General features: G+C 34.5%; 1 protein-coding gene across 1 annotated transcript in view; it reads right to left on the bottom strand.

Moving 5' to 3' along the window:
* The window catches only part of FAP (fibroblast activation protein alpha), a 71271-nt gene that overhangs the window by 49316 nt on the left and 6803 nt on the right, over positions 1-15152 (bottom strand). Inside the window, exons 3-6 of the mRNA XM_029225403.1 lie at positions 5625-5723; positions 4566-4660; positions 3570-3644; positions 1977-2029 (exon numbers count right to left, since the gene is read on the bottom strand). Of these exons, the coding sequence (XP_029081236.1) occupies positions 1977-2029; positions 3570-3644; positions 4566-4660; positions 5625-5723 (322 nt within the window). The remainder of the gene's footprint in view (positions 1-1976; positions 2030-3569; positions 3645-4565; positions 4661-5624; positions 5724-15152) is intronic.

Raw genomic sequence — 15152 nt, 5'->3', positions numbered from 1 at the left:
TTCATCCCTCATTTACAATTCTCTCTCAAACCAGTGTCCATGTTACCTTTGACATTGTAACACTGCCTTAGGTTTCCATATACCATGGAATCATCTATGCAAGCATGCAGACAGCACCAAGCTGAAAATCTCAGTGCACAGTTTCTTCATGGCAGGCAGGTCACCACAGCTGTCATTGTCTGTGTTTTACAGTACGAGAGAAAGTGGAGGAGCGTGCTTTACAAAGGCTGTCATCTCCTCAGTAATCCTTCCCTTGCTTGAAATCAGAACTATCTTCATTTTCTCTATGGTAGATTTTTTATAAACATTTTGGAGGCACATAGAAGACTTGGAATGAGTGATATTCCATCTTGCCTTGAATCTCAACAAATTTGTCATTCTCCACTCCTTAAATTATGGTATATTTACCTGACAAAAAACCAATCTGGCAAATTAGATGGTTGTGCAAGAAGAAAACAAACAAAATAGTGGTTTGATTAAATTCACTGCACAAAAGCTAAATATTTAAAATGATTCTAGGCCATAAAGCTTATACAAACCATGATTGAAATATTAGTATTGTCATCTTCTTTTGGAGTGCTGTTTAATTTGGTGAACCTCAACATAGGTAGGACGTGGAGAATTTCAAAATGATTAAAAGAAAAACAAGGAAATGATTAAAGCCTTAAGAAATTCTACTGAAAGAGTAAGGTTTCCACTTCACTAGTCTAAAAGTTTCTTGAGAATAGGGTTGGTGCCTCAAGCTCATTTGTGTCTCCCCACATATGCTTTTCACATAGTAAGTGCTCAATAAACACTTCTTGAATTTGGTAACAATGTGGATACAGAGAAAAAGACTCAGAGTGCATTAGATGGATTTAGAGTCTACGTTACATAGCAGTTCCTATTTCTTGATTTGACAGTTTAAGAAGATCAGAGTTATTCTTTTCTGGACATTTAAAAGAAGTAGAAACATAAAGTTCAAAAAAATTTTTGTGTTCTTACTAGACAAAAGGGGAAATAGACCATAAGATTTTTCAGTGCCTCTTCAAGCCATACAATTATTTTCACTTTTATATAACAGCAAGTAGGATATCACATTAAGATGAGTAATTTAACCAATTCATTGTCCATACTTAGAAAGATTTTTCTAAAGTGCAGATCTGATCATGTCATTTCCCATCTAAAACCGTTCAGTGATTCCCTATTGTCATCAGAATGAGATCTAAACTCTTCTTAATGGCTTCCTCATTATTATTTGGTCCATGATTTCTGGCCTCAACTCCTTCCTAAACTTACACTACCTCTTACTAGTAAGCATGCCCTCCTCCAATTTCAACTCAACTGACCTACTTTTGAGTTTCCCCAACACTCCGTGCTTTCATTTCCTTTTGGGCCTTTACATGTTGTTCTTTCTGCCAGGAATTCTCTCCCTCAGTCCTTTGCCTACCTACTCATTCATTTAATTTTTTTTACTTTAAGCTGTAAATATTTCAAATAATTAAACATAAAGATAAAAAAATAATAGATGACAATTTAACATCTAAATTTAAAAGATATTAACATTTTACATTTTAAAAAACAATTCGCTTAAAATCAATTAAATTTAAATTTAATGCTGCATCTCCCTCCCTTCTGCTTCCTTCCAGTGAAGGAGCCCCCTCTCCCCAACATTTTGTATCATTCCCATGCATTTTTGTTACTTTTATAAATATATGTACTTTTATAAATTATATATTTATAATTTGGTGTTCAAAAGTAGGAAAACTAGAGAGTGTATAAAAATGTAAGATATTAGTCAAATAAAAAGAGGTGACTATTCCAAAGGAGTAGTTCTTTGAATTTCTTAAGTTGTATAGGTATACATATATTGTAAAGAAGTAAGAAATTAAGACCAGGAACAAGAGAACGCAGTCTTAATCTCAAATCAGAGTCTGGAGTGAAAAAGTCTCTATATGAGACTTAAGTAGTGTTAATAAAAAGACATGAAGTTTTACCCATTTGTAAGGTGGTAGATGTGATACGTTGCTGTGTAAGAGTATCTCCAAAGCTGTCAGGAAGAAGAGGCAAAGACAAATCATGATTCTTCAAAAGCTCAGGTCAATAACATATAATCATAGGTCACTCAATTCAAGGTTCAGAATTATAAAAGGACTATTTTCACAAAGCACTAGGAAAGACATGTTTCAATTCTAAATGAGTCTCATTTAAAGAGTTTTACTGTGGACTTTTGTGCTGTTCATCCAAATTCCAGAACTAATCTCAGCAGTGATTCAACCCTCACTCCATAAAAAGCATATCCAAAGACATTTCTTAACATAAAAAGCATTTCTCTGACACACTCTACCCTAAAAAATGTTCCCCTTATGCTTTACCTTGATTGAAGTAAAACCACTATAATTTCCAAGTCCCATAAAGATTACCCTGCACCTGGGTAATTATTATGATAATAACCCTTTAAAATTGGGTGAAGAGAAGTTATTCAACATATAGTTTTGTTGCAAAATGCTTGCTTTTCTTTGAGCATAGCTTTTTAAAATAGTAGAGACTGAAAAAATAAATAAGAGATATATAGCGTATAATTCCTCCAGAAAAAAAACTGCTCGGTTCTCATTAAGTTTATTTGTGCTGTGGTTAGTGAATAAAGCAAGTATTATTCTGGATTTTGTTTCCTAAAGGGCTTTCAAACTTTTGGCAAGGAAGCTCCAGTGGATTGAAACATATCTTTCTGAAGATTGCAGGTGACCAAGACCTGGTCCACTGGAAAATAATCAGCTGTCTGAACAATGGGGGAGGGGCAAGCTTGACTTTTCATTCTGTGTATTAAGGGAGTTTTGCATCTCAAGTAGAATATGAAAAATGGCAGTTAAAACAAAAGGTTCTTGATCTAAGAGTAACTATTAGAAGTTGAATTTGATAGTAAATTCTTCTTTCCTTTTACCAGCAAAAGTAGAAAAAATAAGGTGATTATCTTCCATCCACAACTTCATTCAGGAGGGGGAAATTAAGTAAGGCCTAATAGTCCGGCTATGCGGGATTCTCCTACACTAGGCTTTCGAAGACACAGATTTAAACCCCTGGTCTACCAGGGTTAATTTTTATATATATATATATATACTGACTGTGGAGAAAAGGGAACCCTCTTGCACTATTGGTGGGAATGTAAATTGAAACAGCCACTATGGAGAACAGTATGGGGGTTCCTTAAAAAGCAAGTGAATTAAATAAAGTATATCTTGATTTTTCCATTTTCAATAATAATAAATATCAACAAGGTTAAAATATGTGAGAATTGACTAATGATTCATGATACCAAATGACTTTTTTCTGATGAATATCAGTGCCCCCAAAATAAGTTTTTCCCTTAAGATGAAAGTAGTTTCTACTACTTGATGATAACCAGACAAGAATGCCAAATTCTGAATGATTTGTATATGTTTCTGTTATGCTTTGGGGGCTCAGCTAGAAGTGCATCAATTTCTTGAATATTTAGAGATAAAGATAGACTCTTGCTTCCTCTTACTTTTATAAACCAATCTATGGGCTAGTGGGAGATACAATCAGATAAACCCAAATTAAATAGTCAATACCTTTGAATAATCACTTTCTAGATATGCAAATTGCCGATCAGGTGATAAACCATAATTTGAAGCATTCACACTTTTCTGAAATTATGAAGAAGTTGATTAGAATACAGAAAAAATAACAGAGCCATATAAATTTGTAGTTCTAAAAGAATATTATATCATCGATATACTCCCACATATACATTCAAAGCAATTTTTTTAAAGTTTAAGAAGTACCTACTGTATACAAAGAAATTTACTACACATTAGGGGATGAGGATGTGGTAAATAGGATATACTTTGTGATTTCAAGAAGCTTATAATAGTAAACTTCTAAATAAATAACATTACAATTTAGAAAATTTTATAAAAGAGATATAACATTGCAAAAGTGTTAAACAGGAAGTGATTGAATGCAAATGATAAGATGGTTTGTTGCACAGAGAAGGAGAAATAGCTGAGCTTGACTCTAAAAGATTACTAGGCTCTTGAAGGTAGAGAAAGTAGGAGTTCTGAGAGTCCAGGAGGACAGAATAACATGTTCCTATGTATCATAGGACCAGTCACTGAGCCTTTATTAGGTACTGTCCTAAGCACTTTCAAATGTTAATTTAATTCTTATACTAACCAAAGAGGTATTATTATTCCTACTTTACAGAGGAAGAACCTGAGGCATGATGAGGATGGAATAATGTGGAATCTTACCCAAGGCTCCATAACTAGTAAATGACAGAGCCAGGATTTGAACCTCAGTTTGCCTGACTACAAGAACTGAGTTTGTACATTTTATCTCATAGGATACCTGTTCCACAGAGGAAGGAAAATGCTAGGTGATTTGAGTGGGCAAGGTCAATAATCTAGTGTGACTAGAAGAGAGAATGGGAGGAAAACTGTGGTGGGGGATGGAGCTGAGATGGCATGTTGGGTCCAGATCAGGTGCTCAGTTGTTTGGACTCTGTTCTTTGGTCAGTGAAGAGCTGACAGAGGTTTTTGAGGAGGAAGATAATGGAGGATACATACCATGGTGGTATTACTCAAAATAGTATATGATTCTCCTGTTTCAATATTATAAAATACTATATTATTATCTGTAGACTGACGAAGATATTCTTGTCCTTTAAACAAGAAGGAAAACAAAACTTGAAATGATCTCCCTTAACAGAAAATACATTTATAACAAAGAGAAACCTCTCTTATTTCACATACTGACTTTCTTTTTCCTCTCTGTCTGGTACATATTGCCTTGTCAAATTTAAAATATGATAGTAAGTTGATGGTGGAGGGGAGGAAAGGGGGTTGTTTTTCTACATTACACAAAAATGTCATATTTACTAATAGGAGCCTTATTCTAACCAGTTCAGGGTGCTTAGGAGTAAATTTGGATTTTCTCTGTGTTACAAAGAGAATAAACTAGTTTAAAATTGTATGTTTCTTCTGCAATAAAAAAATATATATTCCATTTAGGCTGTGTTTGACTTAGTTAAAAACCTATTTTATATGCTTATTATATTCTAAAGAGAAAATGAAAATATTCTATTGTGTTTAGTGGCACTTTAGATAGAAATTATATATAATATAAACAATTTAGTTGCTCTTACCACTTGTTTGATTAGACTCTTTTGACAACATGCTATTTTGAAAAACTATATGCAAATATCAATTTTATGGACCTTAAAGGATTTGTCTTCAATTTAGGATTTGTTCATTTCTCAGATTATCTAGATCAACAATGGAATTTTTCTTTTGGTAAAATTCTCATGACCTCTTCTAAATAGGTGCTTATTTCCCATTCTGAAAAGCTCTATCATATGATCAGTTTATTCTAACAGTGCACTCTCAGATTTTACTGTTCTGCTAGAGCTACTACTGTACTGGCATCATTACTATTGGACAAACCCTGTCTAAATAGTTCTGTGAAAAAATGTTTTGTTGACCACTTGACTTATCTAAATAATTGCTGTTTTTATCCATTTCAACTAAGATGGCTTATGTTACCACAGAGAATTGTTGGCAATAAAAATAAAAACCAAAAATCATACATTTAAAGAAAAACAAAAGGTAAAGAAATAATTCACTTACCTGAAATCCAGTTTGGAAAAAATGTTTTATAAGAAAATGTCCCATTTAAAATATCCTTCAGTGTGAGTGCTCTTGTTGTACTTCCTTCAGAGTTATGAACTTTGGGGGAGGAGGAAACATATTATTACTTAAAAGGAGATGAATAACTCAAACGTCTCTCATCTGTTATTCCTCATATAATGAAAAGATCTGCCATTGCTAAATACTTGTTTAACTCTTGTCTTAATAGCTCTGAGTAGTATTTCCTTTTGGATAGACAAGCTAATGAGGCTTAGAGAAGTAGTCTGATTGCCTGGAAAGAAACACTGGTGCGAAAATCTTGAGGAGTGTGACGGGGACCACACTGAGAAGCAGGGACATTATTCTTCAGACAGTGAAGAATTTTCAGAGGTTTTTAAGAAGAAAGATGAGATGAGGTTCCGATAACTCTAGGTCTTGCAAACCTGGGATTGCAGACCATGCAGGTTTCACTAAAAACTTTGCCTTTTAAGCAGTTCATTGTAGTTCCTCACATATGCTTGGCTTGGATTTCTACTGATTTATCAGTGATATATTTTAGCATCCCAGTTGATCAGATGACATCATCCAGAGTCCTTACCTTCAGACATCTCAAGAGAGGCATTAATGAAGGTAGATAATTTCTTATCCTGGCTAGGGGTTTTTATAAAGAGAAAATGGACCAGAAGAAAAGAAAACCACATCATCTATAAAAATGATCTTGGAAATTCCAAGAGTAGAGGTTTTCCATATAAAAACTAACCTAAAGTAGCTCACAAACCACAAGCAAATTTCTCCTGTATTTGAGCCCTCCAAAACAATTTTATGTTTCAAACGTGATTTCCATTATCAGAACAAATTCATTATAGAGCCCTGAAACAGTCAGATATACCAGAAACTGTGGCAACCAACTTCCAAACCTTCTTCAATCCATATTCCTGTTCTCCATCCCTCCCACCTTACCCCTTCTCCAGGCCATCACTTACAGAATCAAAACTTAGAAAAGTGTCCTATACCTTGAATAGCATATATGAATCTGGTATTTGTTCATGTAAAAATAAAACTGTCAAAGATGAGCTATACATTTATATCTTCCTGCTAAACTCTTCCACAGCTTTCTATGACTCTTAAGATAAAGACCAAAAATGTTAGTCTGGACTATAGGCCCTAGCTGGTCTGGAATGGTCTACCTCTCCAGCCCCTTCTTGCCCCACTCTCACTACTTTGTAGACTCCAAACATGCTGGGCTTTCTGTTTCTCAAATACTGATTTCTTTCTCCAGGGCTACTGAACCTCTTCCCACCCTCTCCCTTCTCCTTATAACTTCTCTTCAGCCTTTAGTGTTTAATATAAGTGCCACTTTCTCTGGAAAGCCCTTCCTGATCCCCTGGTTTAGGTCTGGTTCCCTTCTTATACATTACCATAGGCCAGGTTCCCTTTTTTAAGAACATTTGTCTTGGTTTGTAATCTTGTATGTATTTGAGTGATTATTTTATTCATATTTCTTCACCTCCCACTGTATTCTCAAAACAGTCACCATAAGGCCAGAGACCATGTCTAAGTTTTGCTCACCGCCACATTCCTAGTGTCTAACACATAATAGGCATTTAATAAATACTTGTTGAATGAATGAATTCATGAAATGAAGGATTGATGGGTGGACGGATGAGATTTGTGCCCTCTTCTTTACAGAATGGTTCTACTACTAATTTCCTATATGACTTAAGTAAGTTAATCTCTGGCATCACAGCTTGCTCATCTATAGTATAAAGGACTGGACTAGAAAATGCTGATAATACCTTCCAATTTTACCACATTAGGTTTTGAAATTTGAGACACAACATGCTCTATTAACCTTGTAGTCACATAAATGCACTGCCATGTGATGAGGTCGAACTGACCAACTGGATAATAGCATCTTCTGCAGTTTTAACTGATTCGCACTGATGTATGTATGCTCCATACTTTTGATTAGGACCATGAGTTATTTTCTCAATTTACTAAAACTTATCCTGTAGCTATAAGAACATAAGTGGCTGATGAACCCCTAGGCAACCAGGCACTAAATACTTCATAACATTAGATTATTCTAATAATCATCTTTGTACAGGTTTTTTGCATCCTAAGTAAGGTTGTACAAGCCATACAATTATTCATAATGAAAGTGCTTCTATTTAATTAGATGGTCTTGTGCAAAATTCATACCACTGATTTTATAATTCCCATTCTATGAATAAAATACTACCATTTTACTGCAACAGCAGTAGTATAATTGCTAAGTATTTTAATTCAATTTTATTTAACTCTCTTAAGAGCAAATTGTAATCTGTTTCTAATATAGTCAAGGGGAAATTCTAACACTATTTACAATGGAAATTATTTTCCTTTTGAAATATATTTAATTTGTGTCCTCACAACCCTGAACATGTAGATGAAAAAAATTTTAATTTAGAGAATTCCTGTGTTGTGAATACCAAAAGACTAGGTAATTGTTTTTCTTTAAACTTTTTTCAATATTAATTCAATAAATGAATATAGTCTTGGTGATATCTTTTTTTGTCTAGCATAAATAATGGTTTGATTATGGATAATGACTTATATAATAGATTTTCCTATTTAAGTATCCTTGCATATAATTTTCCTTGCAATTATGTTTAATTGAGAAATTCTTAGCTATAATTAATCTTCATTTTTATAGAAGGTTAAATTAAGTGAGCTAATTCAAATGAAACGTTTAGCTCTATGCTTGGCAGTCAATAAATGTTAGCTTTTGTTATTGTCATAGCTTATCAGTAGTCTTCAAATAAATATATATTTTTTTAAATAAATATTTTTGATCATTGTTTCTCAAACTAATTTGACCACTGGGATTTTTTTTTTAATATCTACTAAAATCACAGTATGGGAAATGCAGTTTCAGATTAAGCTATTAGTATATGTAATTAAGGTTAACTTTTATTCTAATATAATGGAATTCATCAGTTATACTTAGAACATCTTGGTCATCCTAGGGCTCCATAAGTGAAATAGTCCAATTATATCATAAATAGGGTTAGTACTAATATCCCACATATGAATAAATAAAATTTATAAAAAAACAAGAGTTTCAAATTATTTTAAAAATTCTTACTCATTTTCCTTTTTTAACATTAATGATCATGCTGATCCTTATCAGATTTCCCAAAAAAGATTTCAAGGGTTATTTACTCTTTTTAACCTCTAATTTAGATTATCCTCAAAAGTTACATGAGATTATATTTCATATTACTTCCCAGTTAGTCATTTATTTTAAATGGGTGCATAGTAGCTATAAATACCAATGATCTATATAGAGAACTTAACATATGTCATATTATAACTCAATATCTGTAAAGCAGTTTAAATATATATTAATTGTACTACTAATTACTGTAATGATAATAAGCCCCACCAGCGCCAATGAAGTGATAAGGGGATATACAGAACACATCCAGAGGAGCCAGCTGTGTTTATGCGGAAATAGGCTTGTGGCACAGATTTGGGGTAGGTGATTACTCCTAACCTCACATGGGCTCAGAAGGTGTGATTATCCTGGCATCAGGCTGGGCTCAGAGTGATACCAAATCAAATGGGGAGAATTTAAATTAGGCATTCTTTTCTTCCTGCTGAAAATGACCACATGTTCATAAATGCAATAGAGTAATGTATCTGCTCTAAGACAATGCTTTAGGTCACATATTAAGAGTTATAAGACATGTACTTAGAATTTCCAATCCAAGTTCTGGTTCTTTGTACCAGCTAGGACAGTGCTCGGCATACAGTGGAAGCATGATAAGTATTTGTTGAATGAAAAAATAAATCAACTGGACAGATTTTATTTTAGTTTGTTTTCATTAATTCTCCCCCAAAGATACACCTGCCCTTACTCTTTATCCTCCTGTCCATGTTGTAAATTTCATGTATAATTCTACCTGGACATGCCATCCTTTAAATATGTATCAAAATTTTGTCCTTGGAGTTAGCTGGAGTGCTTCTTTGAAAAGCAAGTTTCCCAGTCCTTATCTCAAATCTACTGATTCAGAATCTCTGGAGATAAGGCCCTGATTTTCAGTTTTTACCAAGCCCCACAGGTGATTCTTCTGCAAAGAATCCAAATTTAGTGATTTCACTGAATCTATTGTACTTGGTTCAATGTCCTCCTGTGCCTGTCGGTGGAATTGCTCCTTGCTTATAAACCCCTGGTAGGTGGATGGGTCTGGCCTGCGTAGCAATTCACACTTCATGCACAGACTCCCCACAGCTAATGTTAATCATGGCTTTCAAGGAATGTTAACGGTCGCCTGTAATGTTTATGTCCCTATTCAGTCCTCTTGCTCATTGTCCAGATGGACTCTTCCTTAGGTACATTCCCTCCGCTGATCCTTGAGCAGTGGAGAAAGGGCAAAGGGAGTGATTCTGCCCCAGATTAGATTTAAACAAGATAACAGGGAAAGCACTGGTAGGGGAAGGGGTCATTGTATTCTAGTGTATTGAATGTGTGTGTGTGTGTGTGTGTGTGCCTTTCTGTGTAAGTCAGTATAAAATGCATCTCTATGGCATCAATCACACTAAACAAGTTCTAGTCACCTGAAAAATATTCCACTAATAATTACTGAATGAATACGTGGATTTTCATGCCTTTTTCCAAATGATGTTTCAATGTTGAATTATAATCTTTTGATTAGTTTGGAAGTTTAGTTTTGGCATCTATAATTTTTAAACTCTAAGTAGCTGAGAAGTAGAAAAGAATTCTGAGAGCATATCTCTCTTCTATACGTAACTGACACTCACTTAACACTTAATTCTTGATAGTGCCCCTATAGTCAATTTGGCCCATCTTTAGCACAGTTATTTATACACTGCAAAACACTCCAATTTACTATAGTTTAATTATTTGTGTTTTCAACTTTTTAAAGCACAGCTGGAAATTATTTCAATTATGAATCCGAGAAATGACAATTCACAGAAATGATTCCCAAGTAAATAATGATTCACTATTCTCCTAATTCTTTCTTAAAACTTTGTATTTATTCTTTATTAGGGTTCTATTTCTATTTCTGCCACTTAATTTTCTAGTCCTAAAAAATTACAAATAAGTATCAGAACACAGACATCTGATGTCGGCTCTAATATTCATCATAAATTAAATGAGAAAATATGGTTTATTAAGTGAGCACACGAATGGCTGGTAGGTCTTTTTGTTCTCACTTTCATACTTGTTTTGGAACTGATGCTTATGAGGCCACCCCAATGAAAGTGACGTGGGCTCCCAGGCACACTGCACCTGTCTCTCTGCTGGCTCTGCAAAGATATTGTCCTCAGATAGGCAATGTCTCCAGCCATTGCATCAACTCATGTTTGTTTTTGGAGTGAGCACCACAGGGGCAAATGTTGGAGACATTTGGTTGGGAAATAAACTATTTAAAACTAACATTATATTTGGGCAAAGACTGACGGCTTTGAAAAAAATGGAACTGAGGTAGCTTTAGACCAGTATTAAGTGTTATAATTTACTAAGTTCTAATAAGTACCAAGTACTCTGCATGCGTGGTCCTGTGAAACATTCACAGCAACTCTCTAAGTATTATTATTAACACTATTTTACAGATTAGGAAATGGAAATTAGAGAGTTAAAGCAACTTGCCTAATACATAACAGAGCTGGGGTTTAAATCCAGCTCCATCTAATTTTAGAGACTGGACACTTTACCACTACCTTTTGATTTAAAGTGAAAGCATACGTGTGATATAACAAGACAAAACAAACACAAAAATAAGGTCAAGAACCAAGCAACACACAAGGGGGGTTGAATAATTATACCTCAAAATGAACGTTAAGAGAAAATGAGACCATTTGAGTTTTGTCAAAGCAAAGAGTTCGCTATAAGCTTTCAATGTCTCACTGAAGAATCTAGTAGCTCTCAGTTCTGAAAGAATTTCCCATGGTTCTCTCTACAGGCAGCACTGATCAACATATGTTATTCAAAGTTATTGTCAGGTTTAAGTTCATTTTGTGTATTATGTTATTGTTGTGCTATGTTAATTAGGGCTATTTTTTTCGTGACCTCTGAAGGAGTAAAGGTCATAGGGTATGGTCAACATAATGCACAAGAACGTGGTGGTAAATGCCGAATATTTTGGTGACCCTGAAGATGAAAATAAACCTCGTCTATATCTGAAGGCCCACTCAGTCTCCTTTGCCAGCTCATCTTCCTATAATCTCTGCTTTAAGTTGTGGTGTGGCTTATATTCGTTTTACTTGGGACCTCAGAAAGAGTCACCTTCCTCAACCATTTAATTCTCCCAGGGTTTCTATCACATCTTCTTAGCTGGCTCACACCCACCCCCACTGCCACCCCTCACCCCTCACTGGATTTCTTCTCTGAGATCCAGACGATATATTAAACTTCCTCTTTAACACCTCCACCTGCATATCTCACAGGCACTTCAAAATCAGTATGTCTAATAGGTAACTAATGAGAACCTACTGTATAGCACAGGGAATTCTACTCAGTGCTCTGTGGTGACCTAAATGGAAGGAAATCTGAAAAAGAGTGGATAGATGTATATGTATAACTGATTCACTTTGCTGAACAGCAAAACTAACACAACATTGTAAAGCAACTGTACTCCGATAAAAATTAATTTTAAAAAATCAGTATGTCTAAAGCTAAGAAAAAAGGAATTCCATGCTGTCCCTCCAAATTTCTGCAAGTCAATGCAACTGTCGTCCATGTAGTTCCTCAATTCAAATACTTGGGAGTTATCCTTGAGCTCCCTCTTCTTTTACTGCCTTTGTCCAGCACCCAGGTTTGACAATTCTATCTCCAAAATCTCTCTCAACTCCCTGCACTTCTACTGAACCTCCAAGGCCAAGCCATTTCTCACTAAGCAGGCTGTAATGGATGCCTATTTGCTACACCTGTAATTTCATTCCTAGTATTTCATTGTGGTTTTGATTTACATTTTCCTAATGACTAATGATGTTGAGTCTCTTTTCATGAGCTTATTGGTCACTTTTATATCTTTTGGGGGGTAAATGTCTATCCTTTGTCTATTTTTTGAATTTGGTTATTTGCCTTTTATTATTGATTTGTAAGAGTTTTTAAAAAATATATTCTGGATGCAAGTTGCATATCAGATGTATGTATGTGCAAACATTTTCCCCCCATTTTGTGGGTAGTCTTTTCACTTCCTTGATGATAGCTTTTGCAACCGAAGTGTTAAATTTCAAAGAAGTCCAATTTATGTACTTTTTCCTTTGTTGCTTGTGCACTGGGTCGTATCTAAGAAGCCACTGCCTAATCCAAGGACAAGAAGATTTATCCCTAGGTTTTGTTTTTAAGTGTTTTATAGTTTTAGCTCTTACATGTACATCTTTGATCCATTTTGAGTTAACTTTTATGTATGGTGTGAGGAAATGGGTCCAACATTTTTTACATGTTGATATCCAGTTGTCCAATTGTTGAAAAGACTTTCTCCATTAAATTGCTATGGCATCCTTATTGAAAATCAATTAACCATAAATGTAAGGCTTTTACACTTATTTCTGGGCCCTCAGTTCTATTTGATTGATCTATGTGTCTATCTTTTTTTTTTAATTTATTTATTTTTGGCTGCGTTGGGTTTTTGTTGCTACGCTCAGACTTTCTCTAGTTGCGATGAGTGGGGGCTTCTCTTGTTGCAGAGCACAGGCTCTAGGCACATGCGTTTCAGTAGTTGTGATACGCGAGCTCAGTAGTTGTGGCTCGCGGGCTCTGGAGCTCAGGCTCAGTAGTTGTGGCGCACGGGCTTAGCTGCTCCATGGCATGTGGGATCTTCCCAGACCAGGGCTCAAACCTGTGTTCCCTGCACTGGCAGGTGGATTCTTAACCACTGCGCCACCAGGGAAGTCCCTATATGTCTATCCTTATGCCAGTATCACATGGTCTTGATTATGTAAGCTTTGTAGTAAGTTTTGAAATAAGGAAGTGTGATTCCTCCAACTTTGTTCTTCATTTTCAATATAGCTATTATGGATCGCTTGCATTTCCATATGAATTTTGGAATCAGCTTGTCAATTTCTGTAAAAGAAAAAGTCATCTGGGATTTGGATAGGGATTGCATTTAATGTGCAGATAAATTTGGGGAGTATTGCCATCTTAAACATACTGTTTTCTGATCTATAAATATAGGATCTCTTTCCATTTATTTATATATTTTTTGTATTGTTTATTGGTAATGTATAGAAATCCAAATGATTTTCTATATATTGGTCTTGTGTTTTGCAAATTTTCTCAACTTGTTTATTAGTTCCAATATTTTTTGGTGAATTCCTTAGGATTTTCTATAAACAATGTCATCTGCAAATAGAGATAGTTTTACTTTTTCCTTTCCAGTCTGGATACTTTTTATTTCTTTTCCTTATCTAATTGCCCTGGTTACAACCACCAATAAAATATTAAACACAAGTAAGAGCAGACATGCTGTCTTGCTCTTGATCTTAGGGGAAGAGCACTGAATCTTTCACCCGTGTGATGTTAGCTGTGAGGTTTTTGTGGATGCCCTTTATCAGATAGAGGAAATTCCTCCTATTTCTAGTCTGCTGTGTTTTTACTGCTGTGTTTTGTTAAATACTTTTGCTGTGTCTATTGAAATGACCATGTCGTTTTTGTCCTTTTTTCTATTAATATAGCTTATTATAGTAATTGATTTTTGGATATTAAACCTTGCATTCCTGGGATAAATCTCACTTGGTCTTGGTGAATAGTCCTTTTTATACATTGCTGGATTTGACTTGCTAGTATTATGTTGAGTGTTTTTCCATTTATATTCATAATAAATATCGGTCTGTAACTACTATTGGTCTGTAACTTCTTTTCTTGTAATGTTTTTGAATATTTTTTGTATCACAGCAATACTGGCCTTACAGCGTGAGTTGAGATGTGTTCTCCTTTATTTTTTGGAAGAGTTTGTGAAGGATTGGTAATAATTCTTAAAAAGTTTGGTAGAGTTTACCAGTGAAGCCAGCTGGGCTTGGGGTTTTCCTTGCAGGAAGTTAAAAATCGCTAAATCAACTTCTTCAGTTGTTATAGTTCTATTCAGGTTTTCTATTTATTCTTGAGTGAATTGTGGTAGTTTGTATCTTTCTAGAAATTTGTTCTTTTCTTCTAAGTTATCTGATTTTTTGACAGTCTTTCTATCCTGTTCCTTTAAGGAGTCCTATCATATCAGTTTTTCTACCGAGTAAAAAAACCATAAGCAGTTTGAAAAAATTTTAATTTAGATACTAAGCAACCCTATTTTTTTATTATTAACAGGAATAAAGGTTAATAAAGATTGTAAATGATTCTGTTTTTACTACATAATTTTGGTTAATTCACAAGGACACTAAAATGAAAAATAAATTCTTTGCTCTATATATAATAACCAATAAGTAAGTAAAAGACTGATTAATATTGATTATCCCATTGAAATATTATTTTAATTTATGCCTAACATGTTGCTAGATTTTAAGGCTCAGTTTGACTGTCTC

This window comes from Monodon monoceros, unplaced genomic scaffold, assembly GCF_005190385.1.
Source record: "Monodon monoceros isolate NGI ecotype Baffin Bay Population unplaced genomic scaffold, NGI_Narwhal_1 Super_Scaffold_16, whole genome shotgun sequence".
In the NCBI taxonomy this organism is placed as follows: domain Eukaryota; kingdom Metazoa; phylum Chordata; class Mammalia; order Artiodactyla; family Monodontidae; genus Monodon; species Monodon monoceros.
Note: the sequence above shows the minus strand (reverse complement) of the source record. Positions and strands in the feature narration are given on the sequence as shown.